The following is a 27845-nucleotide window of genomic DNA, read 5'->3' on the forward strand; positions in this document are numbered from 1 at the left end:
CATTGTTCCTCTGAGCTCCCAGCCTTTGATGCTGCAGAACAAAATGCACAGTGTTTGTGAAGGGAGGGAAAAATCAAAACCACTTTTCAATTACACAGTTGGTTGAACAGCTCAGGCACAGCTGGCTGCAGAGCACCGGCGTGCCAGCACCTCTCCACAAACTGGGGCCTCCAGTGAGGCCTCTGGCTCAGCTGCAAAATGAACCAAAAGAGAGAATGACCAGTAGTTGACAGTTATCTGGTGAACTTTGATTTTATCACTTTCCAATTCCAAATGCTCCTGGATTGTACAGACTTTCACTAACCTCACACACATAGTTAGTAGCTGCTGGCTGAAAATAGCTGGAAATTATTCCTGCTTCATTCTGTCAGCATTGCTCAGAATTGGCTTGAGAGGCATCACAGCAGCATCTAGATTCATTACCTCAATTTCCAGACTAATTTGGCTGACATCACGCCAGGGCTGGCTCAGCCTTAGTGGCATTGGCAGAACAGGACAGAAGTCTGAAATTGTGATGTTCTTACAAGGAGGTCTGAGGTGCACCAGCAGGGCTGTGTGGAAGGAGAGCCAGCAGGCTGGGATGCTCCAGTCACAGCTGCAAAGTTGTTCCATGGGCCAGTTATGGGCCCTCCAGGTCCTGCTATGCGACACACCGTGCCTGGCACTGCAGCAGTTTGGGCAAATACAGTGCTCTACCTTGTGCTCAATACACAGCTGTAAACATTTTCTCTTTTTTCAAGATGACAAATCCCAGGACGTCAGAGATGTGAGGAGTCTTCTGGTCCATCTGAGTCTGTCACCTTAGTCCATACTAATATCTTCTGCAAAAGAATAGGCAGCACCAGGGAGAGAGCTCTCCGGAAGGATCAATCTGTGGAAAAAGCTAATAAAATAATAAGAAAACACTTGCACAAAACAGAGCCAGCCAGCCGGATCTTCCTGGGACAAAGGCACTCACACTCTCTTTTACAAATATATTTTATTATTTTAATGCTTATTAAGAAATGTAACCAAGACAGACTCAGCAGCACCAGCGGCTCCTCACTGCCCAGCAGTCTGATGACTTCACAGATATGAAAACTTCACAGATTCAAAAAAACCTTTGGTCAATGCACTTTAAATACATTTGCATGCACAGGTTCTCCCACCCCCTTCCCTCCCCTCCCACTGGTAACTGACAAACAGAGGGAAAACAACAACTATATTCATAAAACATTTAAATTAAAAGAGTAATTGTTTTATAGTGACAGCGTGTGCAGCAGGGTGTTCATAGTGTCTTGGTTTGCAGACCACAGAGACAACCACTCCATAGGACAGGGGGCAGGAACACCAGCTCCTGAGAAAGAGTGGGGGAAGCAAAGGATGTTCTTGGATCAACAGGTTCCAGTCTTGATTTTAACACATTCTTGTGTGAACAGTCCCAGCAGACAAATAAGATGGGGAGTTACACACAACACTGCCCCAGTCTGGGGATTCTTAGTCTGTCAGGGTTAGTCACCTCTCAGGCAGATGAGGAACTGGTGTGATTTTAGTTACTCTTGATGTGTCTTACTGTAAAGGAGGCCAAAAGCTCAGGGCTAGAAAGAAAAAACTCTCTGGTATGACTCAGTCCAGTTATTAGGCAGCTAAACTTAGCAAACACCACTAGAGAGTATTCTACAGTTTAAATGCATTGCAGCACTGTTATAGCATGCTCGTCCTTCCCACAGAACATGGCTGGATTGATTTGGTTTTAGGTAGGGCTCATGTTCATGAAGCAGAAGGGCTTTTTGTTACACCTGGACACACTCACGAGACAAGGCAATGCATCTGAAAAGATAATCCATAAGAACCACCTCTCACATACAGACCATATGAAGTCAACTCTCCACACACATCAGACAAGGTTGCTCATTTTCAGTGACCCCAGGAGAGCAGCAAAATGTACATCCTTTCCAGAGCCCTTCCTCAGCAAGTCACACCTTGGTCTCATGCCAGCACGGCTCCCCTGAGACCAGCTGTGCAAGCCCCAGCACCTCCCAGCACATTCCTGCTCCCTGAAATCCTCCCAAACACCTACCTTACAAATCTTCCTTCAGCACCAAGATTTCCCCTTAACCCTAACCCTCCAGTCTGCTCCCCCACCTAAGAGACTTTTCTATATCCAGCAGTATCCCCTGGAGCCTCTTTTCAATGAACGATCAAAGATTCAGACTATTCCATATAACTCTCAAGTCCATCTGCACAATAAGCTTCCTAGCACCAACTGGGACCAGTGGCAAACCTTTCTGTCTCCAGTAACCCCAGCTGTTCCACCACGCCAAACTGCTTCTCTGTTCAAGAGCTGCAACTCAAGCTTGCACAGGGCTTTGAAATATTACCGATCCAAAACAAACTCTGCAGGACAAAGCTGTAAGTGCATTTATTTGCACATGCAAAAAGCAGCGCCCTATTGAGGAGAGGGCCCCAAGAAGAACTCTTGATAAAATTATTCCTGGCAACTGATCAAACCTTACTTTCTCCAAAACCCTATAAAACAAATAAACCCTGGAGCCTGAGTCTTCAGGGAATGGTGAAATTCATGGAATGCCCTCACACCAAGAGAGGCACCACATCTCACTATGGGTCCCCAGCCATTTTTAGTAAGACGTTCCAGTAGAGTGAAAATAGTTTTTTCTTACTCCAGCTCTCCCTCTCTGGACCCACTGTACCTTGGATTTCCAAGGAAGTCTTTTCCAGCCTCTCCTGATGGTTACCTAATTCTTCCCTTTGTCTTGGTACCATCTTTGTTTATCCAGAACAGCTATATTTCATCAGCTAAACATTCTCCAGCTGGAAAGAAAATGGGGATATGAGTGGGGATGTTAGGAAACAGTTATTAAACTTTCATTTTTCTAATGACTCCTGCCCTATGCAAGTTTGGAAGACAGGTACTTTTCTCAAGAGTGGAGAGCGCTGCCAGGAGAAAGAAAGAGGACACTTCATTGATGGGACCCTACAGCTCCTTTTTTTTTTTTTTTTTTAAAAAAAAGCAAGCCTTGAAATGATGATCCCTAGGAAACAATAAATAAGAAATCCAAAACTCTGTTCAAAAGGCTCATGCTCCCCAAACAACTACTTCAGAAACATCTTCTGAAGGTCCATCTCAGACATATGTTTGCCAGAAGGCACACAGCATGTGGTGCAATTGCCATCCCTTCCTTCCTGTGACTACAGACTTCCAGTTCTATAAAAAACACACTGCCTCCTTACCCACAGTGCACTTCCTCCTGCACACATCCCCTGGCCCCTTCACACACCCTTTTCATTTCAAATCTGGATCACTAATGTTGAAAGGGACTGGACACACTTGGGGGGCATCTCAAACAGCAACAGAAAAGCTAATTTCAAGACATCTGGAAACTCAGTAAGCTTGCATGGTGATCTGGTTGGGCAGGAAATTTTTCCAGAGGGACAATCCTAAGTCTGTTGCATCAACATAGATCAACTTGATTCTTGTGGCAACCAAGCAAGAAGCTGCCATAATTGAGTGCGAAGAAGCTCAGGAAACAATAGAAAGCAACCAACCCACATCAGCTGTTGAAAGTCTGATGCAATGTGGCATAAAACATCCCTTTACAATGGCAGCTAAAGCTCAATAGGAGACACTTCTGCACTCGTGTGTGTTCCAGCTCATGAGAGATGCTGGTATTTTCCCACACTTCCTTCCCTGCTCTGCTTCTTTGTGGACCTAATTGTTATTGACATGAATACCGGATGTAATCTTGTGTTATTCTTAGAAACATTTCAGCTCCCAACTGAGGCCTGAGGAGATCAGATCCCCATTTTCCTGCCTGAGTTCCTCTGCCACTGCTACAGGAGGTCCCTCCCACAAATAATCTATAGAGGAGCCACCCCACAAATAATCTCCAGAAATATTCCATCAAGAAAGATTAAGAATAAAAAGATCCCAAGCCACCCTACAGAGGAACTACCTGCAACGTCAGTCACAGGGAAATGGCTTAGAGTTTGTTAATGGTGCTGGAGTGATAATCCACTCCTCTGATGTTAGACTATGTGGAAGAGCTGTGCCAAGAAAGCAGTAATTCAATTAAACTGTGAGGTCTATTGTTCTACAAACTTGCCTGCCTTTCTGCTAAGGACCGTGGTGGCAACCACATCTTTCTATCCATCTCACAGTAAACCTTGTACTAGCCTGGAGCAGTTACATACTTGAACACGTTCAGCATTATAAACTCCTCCCTACCTTTGTGTAGAGAGACTGGCAAAAAGAAAATTCTCCTCAAATAAAACTGACTTTTCATTTTAATAGTTCACAATATTTAAAATAAACATGGAATAAGAACACACAAATCTAACCTGCTCTTCTTCAAATATCAAAATCCAGCTCCCCTTTCCTTTCTGAAAATTAGATTATTTGGCTTCTGAAATGTTAGTGGACAGACATGAGGATGAGCCAGCTTTGGGGGATGGTATTTCTGATGTTTTCAGCTAGGGAATAAGCTTCAGATCCCTGAAATTACCAGACTTTTAGTTTTCCAGTAGAACTGTTACTGCCTGTCTCTCCAGAAGGCTGGTGGTATTGGACAGGGATTATTTGTCTGGAAAACAAAAACCAGATAATCTTTAGGTAGAATTCAACCTGACGTGGCATTCTGCTGTCCTTGAGCTACCAGGCTTCGTAAGTGATACAGAAAATTATCAAACTGCTCTACACCTCTACAACAAACCACATCAGTGCATACACTTGCTGCAGCACAGATCTGCCTTTTCCCTTACACAGATGACTGCAGTTTCTAAGATGATTTCCACTACTGACGCCTCTCAGCTTCTCAGAATAGGAGCATCTTCTAACCAGACAGACCCAGCTCTGTTGGACTCTGCACTGCAGGGACACTTCAAGCTTCACAGTAAAGCACATCAGGAAAAAAACTGAAGTCACATAAGAAAGTCATAGGAGAAGAGGTGTTTAAATAATAAATTCCAAAAATAAGCGTTAGGTATGTGTGTGTGTTCCTCCCTACCCCAAGAAAGAAGAAAATAATCCCACAGCCCTTTGAGTAAGGATGAAAACGACCAAAATATGGAAAATTAGCTCCCCCCACACATATTTGGGGCCATGGAAAGAATTTGCATTCTAGGAGCTCAGGAGGACAAGCACAGAGGCAGGGGGAAAAGCAGACATTGCCCATCAGCCTACAGACAGCTCACACACCCAATAGCTCTTCACAGCACCTTAGGGCATGACCACCCAAGTGACAGACCACAACCTGGCCTGCTTGTCTACTATGTGCAGCACCAAGTCCTGCTAACAGCCCTTTTGCTAAGGGAAATCCATATTACAGACTCTGTTTTCATTATTTGTTAGATGAAGTGGAGAGCTATGAGGTTATATTTGCCTTGTGCATTGACAACATTGAGTGCTCAGGGAATGGATATGAATTCTTGCCCATCTTTTATAACTTAACATAAAGTAATCTTATCAAGACAAGAAGAAAAATCATTTGAGCAACCTGTTGCACTATAAGCTTTAAAAACATGAACTGAAAGACAAAATGCCATGGTTGAAGGTATTCAAAGTTCCCATCAGGTAATTTCCTTCCCTCTCCAAGCAGTTGCTGGCATCCTTCCTGACCAACAGATGCTGCTATCCCCCTTCTGTTTGTTGCAGGGCCAAAGTACTAAAAGGCCCCTTCCCTGTTGCTCTTCGCAATTCAGTGAATACTTCCAGCCATGCTTTTATTTCTGTTGGTAAAGACAGCAAAACTGACATACAACCACAGATACACAGTACAGCATGATGTCATGATATGCCCTGCATCAGCAGAGTCTCCCAGTGCTGAACTCGGAACACCATCTTTGACCTTGGCACTGATCTTGGTGACAGGTCATCGATGGGTAACGTGTCCTTCCTTCCTCAGTCCGTTTCAATGGGATCTTGGCTTTTCTCCAGTCTAGTATTTAGGATCATCCCCACAGTCCTGGGTAGGGACCCCTTTCTCCACAGCGATCTGCATACACACCTCTCCCCCCGCCCCCCAACTTCCCTTTCTGCCATGGCAGAGGTCACCAATGGAAAAAAAATAATTCTACCAGGAAGACTTTGGAAGTCTCATCAGGAAACATCAGCTGCTGCGAAGGCTGCTCTTTCCAGATCTGAGTAAGCCACCTGGGTATCAATTAGCTCTTCACTGTGAAGCTCCCTGTTCATGCATGCATCTGAAAGAATCCCATTTTTGCAGGAATGTGGGAGATGCCCATTTGTCTCCATGTCCAGAGCATTTCCATTCTGGTGCCATTCCAAACCAGCTTTGCATTTGTTTAAGTCCTGCTTTTCAGGATCCCTGTGGATCTCTCCATTGGTGTATACCTCTAATGCATACTCACTGATTCGTATGCTGGCGTTCTCTGCGTCCCCACCATGAGTGGAAGTCCTGGAGCTGGCTGTTCCTGCCTTGAACGGCTCCTTCCGGCCCAAGATATGCTGGCTGATAATTTTACGGAAGGTGTAGCGGAACTCCCTGATTCGGTAGGCATAAATAAGAGGATTTACAACCGAGTTGGCATGAGACAGGATAATAGCCAGATACATCAGCCAGAGTGGAGCATGGGCACAATTCGGGCAAAAAAGGGTAAAGCAGTTAATAATATGTAGTGGGAGCCAGCAGACTGCAAACAACCCAACAATGATGGCTAAAGACTTAGCTGCATGGACTTCCTTCTGCAAAGTGGAACGAGAACGTTCCCCATGTACCATCTTGTTCTCCATCTGCTTGAGCTGTCGCCGGGCTGCCATGAAGATTTTCAAGTAGATACCAAACATGAGGAGTAGGGGCAAGAGCACACAGGCAAAGAAGTTGTAGTAGACCATGTACTCCATGGTGACCACAGCCTCAAAGAGACATGCCACCATACTGTTGCTGCAGTTGATGGGAGAGGACTTATTGGAACCCAGCTCTTCTATCTGGGAACGATTGTGCCACCCTAGCATTGGTGTCAAGCCGATGATGAAAGATAATACCCAGCAGATGGCAATGATACCTTTAGCTCGAGAGCCAGTCACCAAGCCATTGTACCTATAAAGCAGAGGAAATGGGAATTACATCAATAGCACTCAACAAGCCCCTGACACCCAAGAGACTTCCCAAGGGCCCAGAAGACAGCAAGAAAGGCACCTGTTTCTTCAGATGGGCCTCTGAACTGCCGTGCAGAACCCATGGAGCACAGCAAGGACTCCATGGTGACATTGTATGCCACCTATTTCCCTCCCCTTTCCTTTAAGCAGTGTAGAGGTGATATGAAAGCAGGGAAATTGATACAGTTTTCATCTGTGTTCCTTCACCCCACCAGCCCACTTTGGTCATGCACATTGATCTTGCAGTCTGGATAATCAACAGCACTACTCTGACCCTGGGTGAAGACAATCACCGTGGCTCTCTTGCTGAAGGCTGAGGTAGTTCCTCCTTTCTGGCAAAGAAACAGCCTTGTAGTGTGGAATTTCTAGGTCTGTCTTGCAGTAAATCTGTTAGCCAAATAGCACAGAAGAACTCAAAGGCACAGTGCCAACAGCCCCATGTCCACATTCGGGTGTGCTCCAGGGAAATTCTGCTGACTCAGTCGCAGAAGCCAGGTTGGCATTGCCTTGCACAGCACCTCACTCTGCTCCACAACGGTACTTTCAGAAAGGCCAGCACCACCAATCTTCCTTAAATAACTGAGAAAATTCAGCAATTTTCCTCATCAGCCCAGATAAGCTGACCCCATCTTTTTCTCAGAAAGGAGGAATTAAGCTGAGGACAGTGCTCTGACTACAGGTGTGCTGTGGGCTGCACTGCACACACCAAAGGGGACTTCAGAGGTGGAGGTACTGATATGCCTGGTTGAAGCCAGTGCTCTTAGCAGTAAATTCATCAAGATCTGTTGAAAGAGACAATATGCAACATGGTGAGAATCTGACAGTGCAGCTAGAGACCTTGGTTTGTTTGAATTATTGGCCAGTTCCGAAGGCCTCACAGGTTACTGCAAGCTGACTCCACCAGTTATTCTCTCTGAAAATGTCAATCAGGGCAACAGTTTAATATTTCCATGCAACTTCCTTCCTTTGGTAATGCTTAGCATGGAACATAGATGGCTGGTTTCCCACAGTGTCCAGTGTGGATCCCACACTGTACTTGACCCCACGTGTCTGCGATCGCACAATGGTAGTGCTGGGCTCTCAGTGTTTACCCAATGCTCCTTCTCCCTCTGTCCCCAGAATTCTCTCAGCAAACAAAAATTAAAGAAAAATAATCCAGCAAGCCATAGAATTCTTTCCATCTCTCAATGAAATAGTTACTCTTAAAGGTTCATGCTCCTATCCCAATGCAAGTTCATGACAGGGGAGGAGAAAGACTGCTTTTGCCGGGCACAGTACAGAATGGAGATCTTGCACATGGTTTAAATCCCTGCTGATGGGCCCTGGAAAAAAACTGGCTCCACAGAAGACCCTGCAGGCTTGAGTGTCCCTTCCTCAGTTGCATTTCAAAACCGGAAAAGAGGGAGTGGGTGAGGGAACCAGCCACACAATTCCCAGTACCCAAAATACACTGAAACCCTCCTTCTAGAAATGAGGGAGAGATTCAGCTGATTCTGAGAGACAAAAAAGTTTATCCAGCAAGTAGCGGATCCTGCTCAATGCTTAGGGGATGCTAAGGGCACAGTACGGATAGTAGCGGGGAGCTGCTCACATTCAGATCTCATCAACACAGCAAAACAGCATCTGTGCTTTGAAAAGTACACTCAGGGAGCAAGAGATTGGCTGAAGGCACTTGAAGCTTGGAAAAACAAAAAACAAACCCTCAAAACCCTGCAGCCCTGGAATTGGCTACATCTTGTCAGAGGAATTTTGAAATTTTGCAGCTGTTATCCCACGACTAGAGATGTCCCTTCCACTAAAAATATATTCATTACTGCTCCAAGCAAACACGCCCCCACTTCTCCCTCCCTCTTACCCTCTGGGGATTCCCATGCAACAAACTTTACAAGGCTTAGGAACAGCACTTAAGCCAAGCAGCTGCCTGCTTTCCAGCTGCAGTGTATTGTGCTGGCAGTGGCAATTACCAACCTACCAGTGAGTGCATTTCCATAATGCCTTGCTCAGGATCTCCAAGAGTTGAGAGAGAAAGCTCTCAGCATCTCATGACACAGCATGTGGCACTATGTTGGCCAGGTACCCATCGAGAAGTGTAAATTTGCTTGGGAGAGCTTACTTTCTAGAATCCACAGGAGACCCCTCTGAATGACTTGGCTGAGGGTTATTGTCCAGATGGACTTTACCGGACTCATTCTTTCTGTCCGCTTGGAGATGTCACCAGGCCGACACTGAAGAGTCTGGGCACCTGTCTGAGTACCTTTCTAGGCTCACAGCAGCCAGGCCAAAGCTAATCTCTGTATCCCCAGTGCTGTACTGCTCCACGTGGTAAGTTCAGGGCTTCCAGGAAGCATCACATACACTGTGAGCTGCTGGCCCCTATGCAGGAGACGCAGCCTGCTGAAAGGAGCTGCTCACACCAGCAGCCCATGTTCTGCATAGTTGGCGGGTGACTTTGTAGCATGTCTGATGTGTCCGGACAGCACTGGATTGTCTGTGCACAAGCAGTTCTTGTGCTTCCTGGAAATACTGGACTTGCTACACAAACAACAACTTCTGCTCGTGAAAGTTCCAGACACAAAGAACACTACTGCAGAGCACAGGGACACTCACGGTGGAGTTGGGTGTGGGAACAGGGCCACCTGACTCCTCTAGAAAACAAAACCTACTTTTGCAAACACATGAAAATGTGGATGTTTTCTCCCAAATAATTTCACCTGCCCTGCTGCTCTCCCAACCATCAGACTGGCAAACTGACTGCAGGAGAACAGCTGCTCTTGGTGAGTGTACAACTCATCTGTGCTGTCTAGAGTAACTTGGCTGAGGATGTGACACTTCTGGGTCCTTGGCCTAAGCTCTGTGTCATCAAGACAATGATTTCCACAGAGTGTAGTACCTCACTTGTCCGATTCCTACACTGTGAAGCTGGACAGAAGACAGAGCTGGTCCTCGGGTAGAAGTTAAAATCTTTCCATACATTGCATGGTATGTAGCTGGCCTAACTCATCATCACAGCATCCATCCAGCCTGCTGCTTGTCTTCCAAACCCACCCCTGGCTGATGGCACTGCGCATCTTGGCCAGATGGCTCTGCCACACGTGGAGAACATTTCAGCCACCTTTACTGCATCACACCAGAAAGCCTGTGCTCAGCGTTGAGGACACTGGGCTTTGATGTGAATTCCAGCAGGGTGCAATGGTTTTTAACAAACCACTACAAAACACTGCTCACTGGACACTTTCACTCCACTCAAACCTCAGGCAGCTGCAGTCATAGGGGGCAAGAAAAAAGGAGGATACTCTATCCCTATTACATGTCATCTGGAAATGAGAGACACCAGCAATCCCAGATCATCCAGGAAATCTTGTGGCAGAGCAAGAAACCAAGCCCAGACCTTCTCAGGCTCCACCTAAACAATCCTTTCCCAGAACTCTCAGTCAAGGAACTTCCTCCCCTGTTACCAGTTGCTAACTGATACTAGTGCTTGTCTATGCTATGGAGATGAGTAGGGTGGGACACCACAGGTGGGCACAGGGCTCTAAACAGCAGAAGCAGTAACGGTGGACAGGCATCGTTCTTTTGCTCGTGGCACGGTCAGCTTCCAGACTAAAACCTTGGTAACAGCAAGTTCCGTGGTGGCCCATGAAGCCATAGACAACTGGCAGTACTTTCAAAGCCATGCCCATCCTTGTTCAAAGGAGGTGAATCTGCCCACAATCTATTTGACACAAACATGAGTGCATGTAGGAAATGCTTCTCATGAAGTCAAAAGGTTTATGGTGATCAGGGAAAGAAACAAGTCCGGATACGGCTTGAAGTGACAATAAAACATTAAATCCCTGATTCACTGATTCAGATGCTCATATACGAGCATTTGAGAAGGCAGCCCTAGAGAATTAAAGCAACAGCTGAAACAGACTGTTCTCAGCACAAAGGTCCCTTCCATGTCCTATACCTTATTCAGAGTTTGTGTTCATCTCTCCTATTCTTCCTGCCCCAGACTTTGAGAAGCCAGCTCTTTATGTTCAGCTCCCCTTAGCCTCTGGCAGAAAAGCATCGCAATGCCACCACAGAGCTGCAGTTTCAATCACCACTGCCTGGGACAAATCTGTCCCAAATTTAGGGAGCTGCACCTTAGTTATGGTTTACCAGAGACATGCCAGCAGCTTAGGCAGTCATCTTCAAGGCAACTCTCATCAGAGGAAAAGGTCTGCACATCAGCAGGTTACTGTAGTTGGCACTCTATGACCTGCGTTAGTATTTATGCCACAGGTGAATATCTGAATCCAGCAGACAGAGCAAGCAATAATCCGAGAAAACTTTTCCATTTGTTTGCAGGAAGAAAAATTTATCCTCTTTCCCATGCATCGGAGCTACCATGGGAGCTCTCACCATGGGAGTATCTTTACCAAAACGCCTGCACAGGAACACGTGGCTGGGCCCTGTGCCCACGGAGCATTTGCTGGCACCAAAGAGACGGGAAAGCGGCAATTGTTCTTGGCCCATGACTTCATCCTGGAGCTCAGACTTGCAGCCAGTTTTGTTTAGAACGCCTGGAGGTTTTATATCAGTGAGCACAGGTTTTCAGGTACCTGCCATGTTAGAGACACAGTTTGGATTTTATCCTAGATTGAACAATGGCTCAGACTCACTTCTTTGGGAGTGCTTTATTGCCACTGGCAGAGTGTTACATTTGTATAAAACCTGACAGAATTCGACAAAGTGTTTGAAAACTTTTGGAAAGTTTATCAAATTCTACACAATGTTTTAATCATTTGAAAGGTAGAGCTCATAAGATGTTCACAAATTAGTTTTTATGTATTTTAAAATTTTACCTGCAGATATCTTTTCCTCACTGCAATGTTTCAGAGGGAGGGTCTTTTATCCACAGAAAAATCAATCCAAAGGTAACTCTAATTATGTACTGAGGTGTCCAAAATCAAGCAATATCAGAAATACCACTCTTCTGCCTCCGTAATACTGACAGTTTATTTGTGTGGGAATATTCATCCACACATGTATTCACTGAAATATGTGGTTATCTTCCTTAGGACATATCAGACATGAAACAGTTAAAAAGAAAAAGAAGAATCAAAATTAGGTTTGACCCGTTTTGGTTTTGCTAGAGTGAAGGAAGTCTGATTTATTATTTTTTTAAGAGCATTCATCTAATGAATACCAGGAATGTCTAGTGTTACCTTTTTTTTTGTCCTCTGAGGAGGAGAGAAAAGACTTTCCTAGGTATTAAGGGATGGGGTGAAAATGCTGCATCTTTAGTGGCAGAACTTTCCTTCTAATGGTTTGACGCATTTTTGAGACAACCAGATATTAGAAAAAGATGAGGATGCGAGCAGTCTGAATCATATCACATTTCCCTCTTCAGCTAATCAGCTTTCACTTTCTCAGCATGTCTGAAGCTATAAATCTAAGATTTATTCATCCATAAATTCTTAAAGGGGAAACAGAATTGACAAGTTCTTCACTCCTACTGTAGAAGGACAAATTAGCAGAGGACAAGGAGGGGCAGGAACCCATGGATCTACCTGCAGGTTTCTGCATCCAGTCAACTCCACTGTTTCTGAGGCACAAGAAGGTGTTTTCTGTTTTTTCAAAAACAAAATCGTGAAACCGGTACCATGCCCAGCACCGATGATGCCTGATTTTTCTAGAAGACTCTTTACTACCTTGGCTATTCCAGGAAATTAAATTTTCATGACAATATAGTTATAGTGATACCCCCAAAAATGGGCAGAAATCCAGATTTTAAAAATCCTTTTCCTGGCAAGTCATCCTCTAGCAATAAGAGTGCTTAAACTGTCAGCAAAAGTCGTCAGAGTTAGCTCATGAGAGATGAATTAAAGACATTAGCCCTTCTCAAAATAATTTCAGAGGCAAGCTTCCAAGGGCTACTCTACATATGTTTCTTTGTACCATTTATCATTATTTTGTTTTTTAAACTGAAACCATCTATATGTAGAACTGTAGAAAAGTGGAGACAGTGTAATTTATAGGTAACCAATATTGATATAGCTTTCTCTGCAATTGAATGGAATAGTTATTCCTTACAACTACACCAAAAGTAGAAGCTGTAACAGGTATCACTACAGGTTTGGAAACCAACAATTAATGGTAATGTTATAGCAGCACAGGCTTGCTGAGGCAAGGCTTCAGGAAAGACTGTGCTGCACTGGTCCACATGGAAAGGTAATCTCCGAAGCTCTAGGGAAAAGAATGCTTTCTATTTTTGAATGGGAGGTTTGTGTTAATCAATATACATGCTGGATGATCAAAGTATTCACAAGAGACAAAACTAAATTGCACAGGTCAACACAAGTAATTGAAACTCAACAGGAGTAAGGATGTCCAAAACTCAAACGTGAGAGCACAACAATCAGAAATTTGTTCCATTTTTGCAGCCACATTTGTTGTTCAGGATAGGAAGCAAGTCTCTCCATTCCTGAGAGTGTGCTGCATCCTCCTCAGGACAAGACGGGAAGGAAGGAGACTCCTACACTTTGCCTGCACCGGCCTCTCCCGGGGCTTCCTCTACATCTTTTGAGCTTACTGAATGACTTGGAAGCATTGTCACACCGCATTCAAACCCAGCCCACAAAACACAATGCTGCTTCTTGCCCATGGTCAGATATATCCCATCACAACAATGTGCTTCTGGAAAACTGAACTGAGTAGCAGCCCCTCTGCATGTGGCGAAACTTTCCCTCATCCTACATTAGCCTCCCTGGTTACACAGAAAGTAGCAGCTAGTCATATTTAGCTTTCAAGGTCTAATATTGAAACACCCTTTTCTTTCTTTAAACTCCAGAGTAGAGACCACAGTACAACCTTCTGCAGGTCTGGGTTAAGACAAGCCTCTGCCTTGACCTAATACATAGTTTGATTTCAGAGGCAGTGCCTAAGCTAGTCCAAATCTTCCTAAGGCCCATTTCTTCACAGCCTGCTGCTTCTCCTCCTTTCCCATTCAATGGACCCCCAAGAGAAAACCCCCATCCAGACTCTCCACAACCCCGCTGCTACAGCTGCAGAGTCCCCCATTCTCCCCATGGGGAAGGAAACAAGTTGACCTCACCCCCTTTCTACCCTCCACCATGTGTTGCTTTAGCTCCACTTTCCCACAGCGATCCTTCTGGTGCTGTTGGCTGCAGCTCAGAGCACAGGTTATTGAGGTTACTGCATGATCCTGTCTAAATAAGGAGCGGCAGCTCCCAGGCAGCGCCGTTGCGATGCCATAGGCACACACCATATGAGGACAGAGAAGAACTGGAAGAAGAAGCAACCAGAATATCCAGCAGCCAAGGCAGCCTTCAAGACCTAGAAAAGTTTTTTTTCAAATTACAAGGGAAGAAGTGCTGCTCCTCATTTCACTTTTCCTTCCTCGTTTCATCTCCAGATCTGTTGTTTTTACTGACGTTCATCCCTCACCAACCTAGCCCCCTCCACCTCCCCAGCCCAACACGTGCTTACCTGAGGGGTATGCGGATCGCAATGATTCTGTCAATGGCAATAGCAAGGAGGCTGAAGATCGAACTCTGAGTCAAGACCAGGACGAAGCAGGCAATGAAAAGACAGCCATAGAAGAAGGCACAGAAGCCAGTGCTGATGGTGATGGCAAAGGGGATTGCCAGCACGCCCACGGCAATGTCAGCAGCAGCCAGGGACACCACAAAATAGTTGGTGACGTTCTGCAAGTTGCTATTCAGATAGACTGCCCAGCAGACCAGGATGTTCCCCAGGATGGCCAGCACTGCAATGACCAGTTCCAGGATGATGTAAGCTACGTCTGAGAGGAAGTCTTCTTTCCCATGTACTAGCATGGTGAGAATGACCAGGCCAATGTAAGAACGTGCCAGAAAAGCTCAGCGTTCATATCTGCAGAGCACTGAACAGCCAAGACACCTCAAAGCCTCCTGGGGTCTCGAAGAACGCTCAGCTGCCAGCCGGTGAAGGTTGCTCACACGTACCCTTTTCTCCCCATAGCTGTTCAAGATCTTTACAGTAGCAGTTGTCAAGAAAAAAACCCAGAGCTTTCCAACTGCTGCAAAGTTGATTAACCAGATGCAGAATAATTCAAACTCCAGCAGATGAATGGACAGGCGAATATCTCAGGTAGACATGCATGGCTCCCCAGGCCACAAAGTCCAGCAGGCAATACAACACAGAAAGTATGGCAGTGTCACATCGGCTGCGACTTTTTGTTTCCTGTTGACAATCACACTGCTAGTCATAGCTTCCTGCCATGTACATACCTACTAGCAACATCCTCCAGTTCTCTTTTTCACCTTTTCCCACTAGGACTTGAGAAACAGTCTTTTCAGCTGAAGCAAACATTCAACTTCTTCGCTTGTAGTTTCCTTTAAAAAAAGCAAACAAACACCAACCACATATACTATGTAATCAGCTGTACACAGGAGATGGAAAAAGCAAAATCTCATTAAAGCAGCACATTAAATTGATAACGGATATTAAACAGACCTAGAAGAATACATCATGGGCAAAAATCTCACATTTTGTCTATCCTGAAAGCTGCAGGGCCAAACCCAAGGTTCAGGAAGGCAGTATTTCACAGTGGTGATGAGAAACAAGGGATTTTTTGTTTTCAAGGCTACTAACTGAGCTGGCACTTCAGCAGCTGCTCAATGGTCTGCCCTGAAACACGAGAGCCCCACTAATTACGTCTTGGCAAGTGCTGTGGTTGCACGGAGGAAAGGTGGAGGAGCCTTTATGCATACACCTGTCTCCCTCTGATCACAAACACGAGACTTGAGGCGTCACGTGCTACCCACCCTCATGTACTTTGCCACACAAGTGTGCTGCACCAACATGCTGCTCTGTGATGACACGAACCTTCATTCATAAGGGGGGTTATGTTCCTGGCATGAGTGCTGCTCACCACTCTGCTGCCATACCCAGTCTTCCCTTCAAGTGCACAGATACTGGAACGTGATTAGTGGCAGGGAGAACAGTCCAAGGTCTGTCAGACAGTGACATCTTTGAGGACTTTCCTGCTGAGTGTGCACACTCTCTGCAAGGGGCGCTGCAGGTTCCCCTCCTGCAATGCCATCGGTTTTGTTCATGTAAATCTTTATCCTATAAGCAAACCATTTATTTGTTATACCTGCACCGTCCATAGCGTTTGTTGCATCCACAGATTCAGGTCAGCATCATTCTTCAACTACAACCAGCCAGAAGCACATCCACCAAGATACACCTCTCCCAGAAACACACACAGGCACAATGCCAACTTCATCTCTCAAGTATACAATCATGTTCCTGCAGTATCATGCACACAATCTGGGACTAAAGTTGGTGCCACTTTCATATGAACTGCCATTTCGTATGAACAGGTACACATCATCTACATGCTTACATGCCTCACTCACACACTGTGCTTGCAGGTCACCTTGTACCTCTGCCTTCAGACATGGGTGCATTTCATCACAGTTTCAGCTAAAAATATAGCAGTGGAGAATACAGTTCCCTGAGCTTCGTGCCAGTCAAGAGGTAATTGTTCGCTGTCCTACCCTGTCACTTCCAGAGTGGGTTTTAAACCTTATTTAGCAAGCTTTAGCAGTAATATTTTCTCATTAATTTAAGAAAACAGCTACTTGAAACATCAGAGGGTTGGGGGAGAGACAGCTGATAAATCACTTGAGCTCAGTTTTGGATGCAATATGAACCTCCAAATCAAAAGATTTTTGGGAGGCCATCCACAGGTGATCTGGTATGGTCTAACCCAGAAGGGTTTCATACCTTCACAGTTCACTCTGTTTTCAAGTCAGAAACCTAATTTCTCAGGATAAAATAAAAGGGTAAAGACAGTGATAATAAAAGAAAATATGATTAACTTGTGATTCACATCTGATCTCAGGAATACAATCTAATTTTAGACCTTTCATTGATTTAGAGCTCTATTGCTAATGCTGCATTTGAGAGGAAAGTGAATGATTCTTCTTGGTTTCAATATGCTTCACAACCCTAGCTTTTTCTCTACCTTCAGCAATCTTGCTTATGTGTTTTGTTTAGTTTGTGTGGAAGAAATCAACAGAAGAGATTAGTTTGTGATCTAGCTATTAAGAGGAAGATAAAGATCTTCCATTTAATCTTTTCTAAAGAACAAAAAAACCCCAAGATGACTCTATGTTGTCTACCTTGCTTTAGCAAAAACCCTGTTTTTTTCACTAACCTCCTAAAGATTGCTTCTACTTGCTTGAATTTCAAGTATGTCAGTGATACGCTCCTGCATTGCTCTGCTAGCATCTCATGGTCCATTACAAATTCCAACAGGTTTGTTTCAAAGCAGTGATACCGAAAACTCCTCCCTGCAGCCTGACTTCCAGGGAAGGGGATTAGAATTAATATAAGATATAAATAAAGAAAATCTGGAGGGAGACAAAACAGAAAGGGCAAGATGAAAAATAAAATACACTTTGTGCACGTGTGTGAGCAAGAAAGGGAAAAAAAAGACAGGAAAAATGTGGCAAGAGAAAAAAACCCCAAACAATGAAACAAGTGGAACAGTGGGCAAAACAGGTCTGTGAGAAACACAGTGCATGCCTGTCAGATGTGTGACACATGGCTGTGCCTGAAGGCTCTGAAGCAGGTGCAAGCTCCCATGGCCCTTAGCATCACGGCAGCAGAGACAGCACCGGGGTAATACTGCAGCAATGGAGCAGGGACTGTATGTGTCCCCAGTTCCTAACATGCTCACACGTTTCCATGCAGGTCAAGCTCATGACCAAACTCCAGTGTCAGGACAAGTTTAGAAAAATTTAACAAATCACTGTGACATACCTGGGCCAAAACTACTGCTATGTAAAATAAAACCACCATAAACACCGCCTCAAGCTACTCCAAGATGAAATTAAAAGAATTGAAGAAACCACTTTTTGAAAGGAGCCAGACTGAGAACTGGTCATGTTAATCCTGATGCTGAGAGGATTTAAAGTCCTGCTATGTTGCTTTTGCACCTCATATTCATACCACATACATCTCAGTGAAGAGGATCAAAGTGAAATTACTGGGATATTGTTCCCCATTTCAGAGCTTCCTTTAGTAGGATTATGAATTCATATTAATCCCAGAGACATTTTGTTTAACCTGACTCTTTCAATGGCTCATCTCAAACTCACTTTCCAGCAGGACATGGAGGGAACTAACAAAACTATGCTGCAGAGGTCTCCCACGTACTAAGTGTTCAGCACAAAGACAAAGCTGGAATTGCCTACAGCTCTGCATGTATCCTGTAAAAGCACGATGCTGGAATCTGAAGTTTAATGACCACATCACATACTGTTTTCTGACACAACAGAGCTTTTAACCTTCTACTTCAACTATATCATGGTCTGATGTTAAATGAGAATTTTTTATCTCTGAATTTGTTTAGTTCTTTGTTTCCCATCCCCCTTCACAGTGGCCAGATTCTTCAATCCAAGCCCTAGCCATTTATTCCAAAGCAATCTGTGAGATGTTATGTCCAGAAGAGGACAATGTGTCCTTCTACCTTCTGCTCTCGGATGGGCCAGAAAACACTTAAGAGAGTTCTGCAGAGCCAGCACATCTCAGAAGAGAAATGGCCAGAGCTGAGCAGGTGTCCCAGCCACGACAAAATAACATTTTGTGTCTGCTTCAGCATCAGTGCTTCTTGCAGTAGCCACTGACATTAGAAAAAGCACTTATTATCCACAAACCCCCAGTGCTTCAGAGGCTTCACCTGCTACTTACAGAAGGTGCCACAACCCGGGAGGTTCCCATGTTCAACCCAAACTCACCCATCTCTTGCAGTGTCAGCCTGCTATAGCTTTCATCCAACATGATAACAAGTCTTTAATTGTAGAAGTATTTGCAACTTGCTTTAAAACAAGAACAGGCTCAGTCTTTCTGCTCATACAGCCAGAAATTTAGTACATAGAGATAAAATGAAATACAGACCACCTAGAGAAGAAGACATATACCTAAAGGCAATACAAAATTTATTACAGAATCATCTACTTCATGTAAGACCCAAAGGCTCAGTAACTAGGTCTGACAAGACAAAATTAATTAACAACCTGCTTTACTCACCGGGGAAGTGTATATTTAACATCTCAGGCCCTTGAGGGATCAATATTGCAAGCCTCTTGAAACTTAAGAAAAATAACCCGTATCACACAACCTACTGGACAGCTACAATTAGTATTCCTTATTAAGCCTGTGTTTTATTTTGTTAATTGGGTTAATTCCATCTTGATACCTTGGGCTATGTTCCGGCCTTTTCTCCATTATTAAATAAGCCTTTTTTGCCACTCACAAACCTGTACAGCTGTTGCTCTGTTCACTTTTAGTGACTTGGAACACTCTGTTCGCTCTCGTATTTCAGCCCCAGTGAAAAACTGCTCCTTGAAAATTCAATAAAGCATCTGAACAGCACGTTCCCATGAAGCAATTCACCACTGGAGCCTAAGCAAGCTTTTGTTTGGCATCTCCAGTTGGCTTTGGACTAAGGCGTTGCCCCTTCTCTCTCCTGAGTGCCAAAAGCATTGAGGTGAGCCCTTGGCCACTGCTTGGTTCGAATCACCAACCTCAAACAAGCTAATTTCCTTCTCTTGGCCCCTTTAGTCTGAGTTCAGGCATCCTGGTTTTGGTTGCCCACACTCTATCACACTGGTACAGGGAAGATGCGCCCTCTGCTCCACATGCCAGGCTGACATACATGACAATGTCTGTGACACTTCAGTTTGATAGCTACTCTTAGATATTAGCAAAATCTCCAGAGGATCAGCAGCCCTCAGGGCCCCCAAGAGAGTCTAAAGGCACGTAGGTGGCAAGCTGCAGCTTCCCTGGGCTCCAAACAGGATTGGTTTCTCCTTGTCTGCTTCAGGATGGGGTAAGCAAGGCGGCAGGCGGCTCGCGAGGCCACGGGGGAGTCTTCATCAAGGCTCATTCCACAGATCACAATCTAGCATCTCCTTTTGACAACACGACCCTTCCCAGGTACCAGCCACGTACAGATTACCTAACTCCCTTAGGGAAAACCTTTGGATTCACACATGGCTGTAAACAGAAAAATTGGTGCTGCTAAATCATGTTTGCTACTTTCCAAAGCCTGGAGGGGGAGATGCTTGTCAGTTTTTATCCTTTCTTTGAAATCCCTTCAGCTCAAAGAGAATCCCCCTATCTTTTAAATCAAAGACTCTAAGAAATCTTGTCTCTCCCTATTTCTTTACAGGATCAAGTCACAATAAACGAGCCAATGTGCTCACAGGCAGTACACAAATCTGCAAAACAACCCAGGCTGTAAAACATAATGAAAACAGCTGTCCTGTTAGGGAGAATGATAGGGAAGGCAGCAGTAGCGCTTTTCTGCGTTGCTCAATGCTTTCTTTTCTGAAGTTTGATATTTTATGAATGATTCATGTAGAGAAGCTTCCTCATGCCCCTGACTGCTCACACTAAACCAGTGTACTTGGAGCTGTCAGAAAGCATCCTCAGTCCTGCCTCCTATTGAAGGATGAAGAGATGTGGCTGGGTGGGACAGGAAAAAGAGGGGAAAGGAGGCATCACCCATCTAACTAAGACATACTTTTTCTGGTTCCCCTATTTGCTTTATTAGTGGCTGCTGGCTAAATGATCTTTTAGGTCATCTGCTTACAGTAATAGGAGGAAATTAAATATTAATAATAGACTATTTCCCTCTAGACTGCTCTTTGTTAACAAAGGATACAAGTGAAACAAAGCAGGCAAAATTATCAGCACACCACGCTCTTGGTTTTCAGGTACCTGGAGCACTTGCAGTCTCCCTTAACCTCCCCCGGAGTTGCAGATGCCCAGTGTCCTGCACACCTGCCTGTGTGGCCACCCATAGAAGTGCAGAACTGGGTGATGTCTGGAAATACTTGTTCTATCAAGGGGGTGCTCATGGCAGTTTGACCCTTCAGAGGATCATTTTAGACTTTATCCAAAACATCATCTGAACCACCTATGCTCTGGCTGCAAAAAATGCAGGGCCAAGGATCTTCTGAAGCACACAGCTTGTCTCCATTTGGGTAGCGAAGTCTTCCTCCAGTGTAAACCCTAGTGGGGTAACAAGCTTTATGGGTTGGCTTTGAAAATTCTCCAGAAATACTACGTAAAATGAGGGCTTCAGCTTTGCTAAACTTGGTCTAATCTCCTCTTACAGGAAAGCAGCGACCTTCTAAGGCTTAAAACCTTCACTTCATGTACTTGTAAAAGGCAAAAGAAATGGCTCGTCAGAGATCTGTACTGCCTCTGATCTTTGTCTGTCAGTTCAGAAGAGGGACACATTTCTGCTTTACATTTCCATCTCTGCTGCAGTCCAGGCCCAAAAAGGAGCCTATACTCACAGCAAGAACAAGCATGGTGAATCTGGGTGTAAAGTCTTTACTGACTAGGGGGATTACTAGAGGCACCCATACCGCTGCAGCAGTGACAACAACAAAAAGCACAATAAAATTATACCCTTCAAGCCTGTCCCATGTCTCTCTTCTCCTCCTGTTTATACCCCATATAAAAATCACAAAACAAAAATGCCCAAAAGGTGAAAAATTGTCACTGGACAACAAGCAAAGGTCATAATATAGATGGGCTGGCTAATAGGAAGGGCTAATCCAAAATCAGTATTTCAGCTTTGCCTCCTTGCCTCCTGCCCTCCAAGTGCTAGAAGTAGATTAATTTTTATTGCAGTAGCGGAAGAGAAGACTAGAACAAAACGCATTTTACCATTTTTTTTTTCCCCTAAGTGGATGTTATAAATGTTTAAAAGCAAAAAAAAAAAACCTCACAGTAATTATTCCCATTCTAATGGTCACAAAAAGCCAGGGAGGGCAAAACTAAGTAAGGCTGAATGACCAGCAGTTAAATAAGCCAGATCAAACAAACAAACAAAAGGGAAAAGGCTCCCCTGTGCTCACTAGAGTAGTCTCACTGGGCAGCAGGCATCATGATATATTGCCAAAAGGCACAGAAACATGTTGGATTTTTGAGCAAACCATTTGTATCCAGGATTGATGATGCTGATTTACCTACAGTGGCATTTCCAAAAATATAAAATAGAGCATTTGGATAAGCTTTCATAAGACAGACATGTAGAAAAGCATAATTAAAACCATGTACCATGGCCAGAATCAAGTTATTACTGCCAATATCATCCACAATGTCTCTGAGGAGCCAGTTTTCCTTTCCTGTGTGAGGGAGGAACTCAAAAGCAAACTTTGCCTCTCCACAGCCCTACTAAAGCCAGCTGTGTTCATACATAAGGAGCATTTCCTTCAAGAACAAATAAGTGAAATGAGGAAACAGGATATCAAGAAGAGGTGACCCACTGAGGAATACAGGCAAGGGAAGAATTTGCCCTGAAAATATTTATCATATTGCTAATGCATCCATTGTGGTATATTGTAAAATAATGGAGTAGACTTCTCTCCAGATGTGACTTGACCTCTCATTTCTATATGAAGTTTCCAGACAGGCAGTTGAGAATTGGGTACATCTGTTCATTTTCCTGCATTTTTATTCAGTTGTTCCCAAACCCTATTTGCCTTCTCTAACTACAGGTTTGCTCTCCACCAGGCTTTGTGATCCCTGCTGCCTCTCCTCCAAGCACCGTTCTTCTGCAGGTTGCAAGTAGTATGTGTGTAAGCTCTGCCAGTGAAACAAAAGCTCTCTACTCCTGTGCAGGGAGTGCTGTTGAACCAGGTCAACCAACATCCTATCATCTACAGCAGAAAGTAATATAACTCTTTCCATCTCTGTCCATGTAACTTAAAATGATTCCCCAGCTGTCCTTCCCTATCCTGATGAAGGTACTGTATAACTTGAACAGAGATGAGCAAATTCTACCTGCCTCTGAGCCAAAGCAAAGCTGTCTCACTGCATTAGCTCATCCATGGCTCATACGCTGACCCCTCTAAGCAAGGGTTATTACTGAGGACTCACCATGAAGCTCCCATTACCACCCAAGTGGTTTGACTCATACCCACCCACATTATGAAAAGCAGTCAACCTCCATTGGGTTGCTAACACAGCTCATCACATCCTTCCTCCCCAACTTGTATTCATCCCAAAAGCAGGCAAAAGCCACACTAACACATTTTCTGCCTCCTTAGTTTGTTGCCATCAACCTTCCCTCTTCCATTTTTTAAGGTACTTACCCTGACTCGCTAATGCTTATTTGCTCTGTGTCACACCTCATCATCCCACTAGTGTTTCTGTCTCAGTCTTGAAGATATTTAAGACATTTTTAGTACTCTGTCACCCTCTGTGGATAAGGAGTTGATGCTCTGATGATGTCTTGAGGCCACATGCCCTTACTTTGTCCCTCCCTCTTCTCTTTGCTATGACTTGCACCATACTGCTGTCACTCTTGCAAAGTGACTTGCCTTTTCACTATCACAGTCAACTACACCAATACAAGCTTTTCTAGCAGTACTCAAAATGACCTTTTTTTTTTTCCCCCCAAGTCATTGATTATAATCTGATTCATTAAGAGCTCTCCAGTGTTACTGCTTACTGATCCCAAAGTCTCAGTGTTTAGCTGGTGCTCCGAGGACTCTAACAAAGTCCTTCCTTCATTTCCTAAGTCCTTGTGCTGTGGTAAAAGCACATCCGCTTACAAGCAACAGCCTGCTACCCGTGCCCACTTCCTCCTCTGGCTGCTCAGGCCAGAGACGCTGATGATCTGGGGTGGGGAGAGCATGCAGCTGCTGGTGAAAATGACATTTCTAGTCATTGGTTTCTCTCCTTCTACATCAAACCATTGCACTGGAGAACCAGTAGCCATTCATAAATCACTTTAGAAAACATTTTACGGGACTTTCTAGCTGTTTATGAGTTAGTGTGCTTGTCTAGAGGAAGCAGAAAAGCAAGGAGAGTAGCAGCAAGTACCCTGCTGCAATAGAGACACCTCCACCATGCTTGGGAAGTGGCCCTTTTCTCCTATGAAAACTTAAGATATTTTACAGTTTCTGCACAATAAGAGATCATAAAAAGCTCCAGCTATAGAGAAATCTGCAGTTATTTCTCAAATGCATGATAACCGTGATCCTCACACCTTGCTGAACAAGGATAAACCAAAAAGTACTCCCAAGGCATATTCCTTAGGGACTGAGGCATTTGACTCCAAACACAAACAGATGTTAGTCAAGCAAAGATGGATCCCAGGGAAGTGCCCAGAACAGACATCCCGCAACTTTAGGATGGTTTCTCCCAAGTGGCCTGTGTCCATCTCTTGCCTGCTATGATCATACAGCTATGCTGTACTGTGGCTACACGGAAGAAAAGATTTCCCTTTAGGAGTGGGGTAGAAAAGACAACAAAAACTGTCCAAGAATCCTCTTTCCAGTATTCAGCCCATGAATACAGCTTCTTACCTTCCTATATCCTGCAAGAGCTGACCCCATACAGCTGTACCAGAGAAAAAGAATCATGTAACTACATCAAATTTGCCAGAATCCTTGATGTCTACCCATGTTATAACCCTAAAGGAATCATAATAGTCAAGCAGAGTTTGGATCAGCATTTAGAAAGACACAGGATGATATAAAACAAAATATTAATGTTTTTTATGTGTTTGACAAAGTTAGGTACCTACATTTTAACAGGTCCAGCTAAAGTGGCCTGATTTCTGGGAGGGAAGCAGTTTTTGGAATCAGGGTATTTTAAGAAATCCCTGGCTTGGTGGCCATTAGCACATGTCATTTTTTGCCGAAATTCCGGGCTGCAGAACATTTAAGAAACTTTTCAAAAGTCAGCGTGCTTCCCCACACATGTGCCAGGAATTGTAATAGTGCTGGTGCCAGCCCAAGTCAGTATGATGTTATTTTCCATCATCTCATTGAACCTGGGCACTGATCTGTGGATTGGACGTATGTGGAAACTGTAATTATTCAAATCAATTTCAATCACGTGCCTCTCTTCTAAAGATTGTAAAGAGCCACATACCTCTTAGCTGTCTTTTATCCTGGGAAATGTTTCCTATGGAAAATCCCAGTCTGTGCCCAAGTATATGGATCTCACACTGCAACCAAAGTTGTTATCACCACAGAATATGATATTTAGCAGCATACCTCCCTTAACTCCTTGACCTCAACAACAGATTCATACCAGGATCTGACAATCCTGTTCTGGGGAAACCTCAATAACCAAAATGGTATGTCAGTTTGTAGAGGACCTTCCCAGTACAAGAAGTGGGATGTGGGTAACAGGCCAACGTTACAGAACAGGAAAAGAGAGCTGAAACACTTATGCTCTCCTAGTAAGAAAAAAAAAAAAAAAAAAAAGGGGAGGGTGGGGGAGGGAAGGAGATGAGAAGTGAGAGGAGAACACAATAGTCTAAAACCAAAACAAAATAGCTCCAAAGAAGTAAAACCAGGAGAGAAATGGGAGAGACTCTGAGATCTGAATACTAAACGAGGAAAGAAATTTCTAAGAGGGAAAATAGTACAAGCCTCACCACTCCCAAAGGGATGCATTAAAAGAGCAGAATGAGACCAAATTACAGTTCCCTCTGTTCAACAGCATTACTCACTCAAACACATGAGGGACGCTGCCCAGGGACATATGCAGACGCGACCCCCAGCTGATGCTGGCTCGGGTTCAGCTGAGCTTCGAATGGCTCCACCAGCGAACGATCCCTCTCCTGCCCTCCTCGAAGAGCTGCGGAACAAGGAGCCACAACTGTCACTGTGAGCGTCACCTGGGATAAACACAGGGGAAGGGAGACAGAGAAGGCTGAATCTCAGCTAGCCGGCAGATAAAACAGCCCCAATCTGCAAGTACTAGAGGCCTCCTGAGAATGCCTGAGTGCCTTCCACCCTGGGTTTGAGTGCAATCACAAATGCTAATCAACATACAGACAGGAGCCCAGCATGTCATTCGTCACGTCTCCAAAGCTTCAGGAAAACCCCCCTTTCCTCTCCCCGTATCAGAGAGGGACAGGAAGATTCCCTCATCCTCTGTATGCCCTTTCCTCCCCCTGTTCCTGGCTTGAACCATCCCTGGAAGAAATTTCACTCCCTGCTAACTTCTCCATTGTCCTAGATGCATTGTTTGCAAATGTTCCCTAAAAATGCTATGTAAAGTATTCTTTATTCTTGTTTCAGGTCTTTCCACATCCCTATGTAACACCTAGACTTTATCTTGATACCAATCAGATAGTGATAAACCTACTGCATGCAATCCCTGACTTATCACCTAAGATAAATATAATTTGTCTTGTAGCCATCATTTCTTTTCAAATACTGCCTTCCACTGTTGCATTTGTAGTTGTAACAAATTACTTATTTTATTTGGGCTTGAAATGTGTAATTTTTCAAAACATAAAAATAAAAAAAAAAACATCAGCAAGAGCCCCAAAACATAGATAAAATTTCAAGTGTGGCCTTCCTAGCGCTAGATTAACTGCTGCTTTGTGGGCAAGGAGGCTCCAGTACTCTTGCTCTTGCTTATCTTCTACAACAGCATTTGGATATACTTTACATGAAATACATTGTATTTTATGCTACCTGGTAATTTTTGTTTTGAATAATCAACCAACAGGCCCAATGGTAAAAAGCATCCTTTCCCCAGAACAAGCCATAAACCGAACTGATAAGGTTTGAGATAGTTGCTTAAGTATCAGTGAATAGTGGGGGTCTCAAGTGCTCTAAGCTATCACCTGAGCCTCTGCTGTCGCCTTAGAAAGACACTGGCCTCCCTCAGGTCCTATCCTATTCCCCGCCAGCCCCACCGGGATGTCTCACATAGCACTAGATGTCTGTTTATAGCACCCATATCAAGCCCCGGGCGTCCCAAACAGGAAGGGACAAAGCCTGCACTCAAACACCTGCCACTGCAGCACTGTTAATGCTTTTGCCCAACACCAGTGATCACCCTGAACATGTTAAGTTTTCCAGAAGCCATCCTGTGGCATTTGGCTTTTCTCTGAACTCTCCTAAGCACTTAGTGGCTCTTCAGATCTTTTCATAACCTCATTGTTGTGTGTTTATCCAAACAACTTGATCCTAACTGTGCAATTGCATCACCCTACGGTTGTGCAGCCTACCTATTCCATCCCTCCCATGCTACTGTGGATCTCCATCCGTACCAGTGATCTTATTCACCCCTCAACCTCTGTTCTGTAAGGAGCAAATCATACAAAAACTGGTGGATCTTCAGCCAGGTTTTGTACGATTTGCTTCTTACAGAACACAGGTTGATGGGTAAAAGAGATCACACCTTTATTCACTCACATTTACCAAATACCTGCCTTTGCTGAAGCACTTCTAAATAACTCTTTGCTGATCCTCTGTGGGTTGCTCACTGTGATCAGGATAAGAAATGAGTTACAGCAAAGGAGGTTTGTGCTGGACATCAGGGTGTTTCCTGCGCATGGGGAAAGTAAGCTTCTACTGCAGGTCTTTAAGAGCAGGATGGAGAAATAGCTGCCAGAAACGGCAAAAGCATAGCTGATCCTGCCTTTGGGCAGAGGCATAGATTAGATGACCTCGCAATACCTCCTGAGGGTATTTTCCATAATTGAGAGTTGTATGTGCCATCTGTCTATTCTGATCTACAGAGATTTACTTCAGAAAAAAAAAAAAAAAAAAAAAAAAAAAAAAAAAAGGGCAATACAACCAATAATTATTCCTGACACAGACGCAACCTTTGCGAGGGGAGAGGCATCTTCTGATTCTACAGAGGACACTGAAGCCTTCAGAGGTTAAACCACCTTCCGTGTATCTGCTCA

General features: G+C 44.3%; 1 protein-coding gene across 3 annotated transcripts in view; it reads right to left on the bottom strand.

Moving 5' to 3' along the window:
- Positions 1–1175: 1175 nt before the first annotated feature.
- ADORA2A (adenosine A2a receptor) overlaps positions 1176–27845 on the bottom strand; it is a 30064-nt gene continuing 3394 nt past the window's right edge. Inside the window, exons 2-4 of one of the 3 annotated variants that reach the window (XM_042805573.1) lie at positions 25647–25774; positions 14591–15477; positions 1176–7055 (exon numbers count right to left, since the gene is read on the bottom strand). In XM_042805573.1, coding sequence (XP_042661507.1) covers positions 6095–7055; positions 14591–14940 — 1311 coding nt within the window. In that variant the 5' untranslated portion in view covers positions 14941–15477; positions 25647–25774 and the 3' untranslated portion in view covers positions 1176–6094. Of the gene's footprint in view, positions 7056–14590; positions 15478–25646; positions 25815–27845 lie in introns of all 3 variants that reach the window. The other 2 variants (XM_033001478.2, XM_042805574.1) reach the window with 2 other exon arrangements.

This window comes from Tyto alba, unplaced genomic scaffold (assembly GCF_018691265.1).
Source record: "Tyto alba isolate M040663 unplaced genomic scaffold, T.alba_DEE_v4.0 Super-Scaffold_44, whole genome shotgun sequence".
NCBI lineage: Eukaryota > Metazoa > Chordata > Aves > Strigiformes > Tytonidae > Tyto > Tyto alba.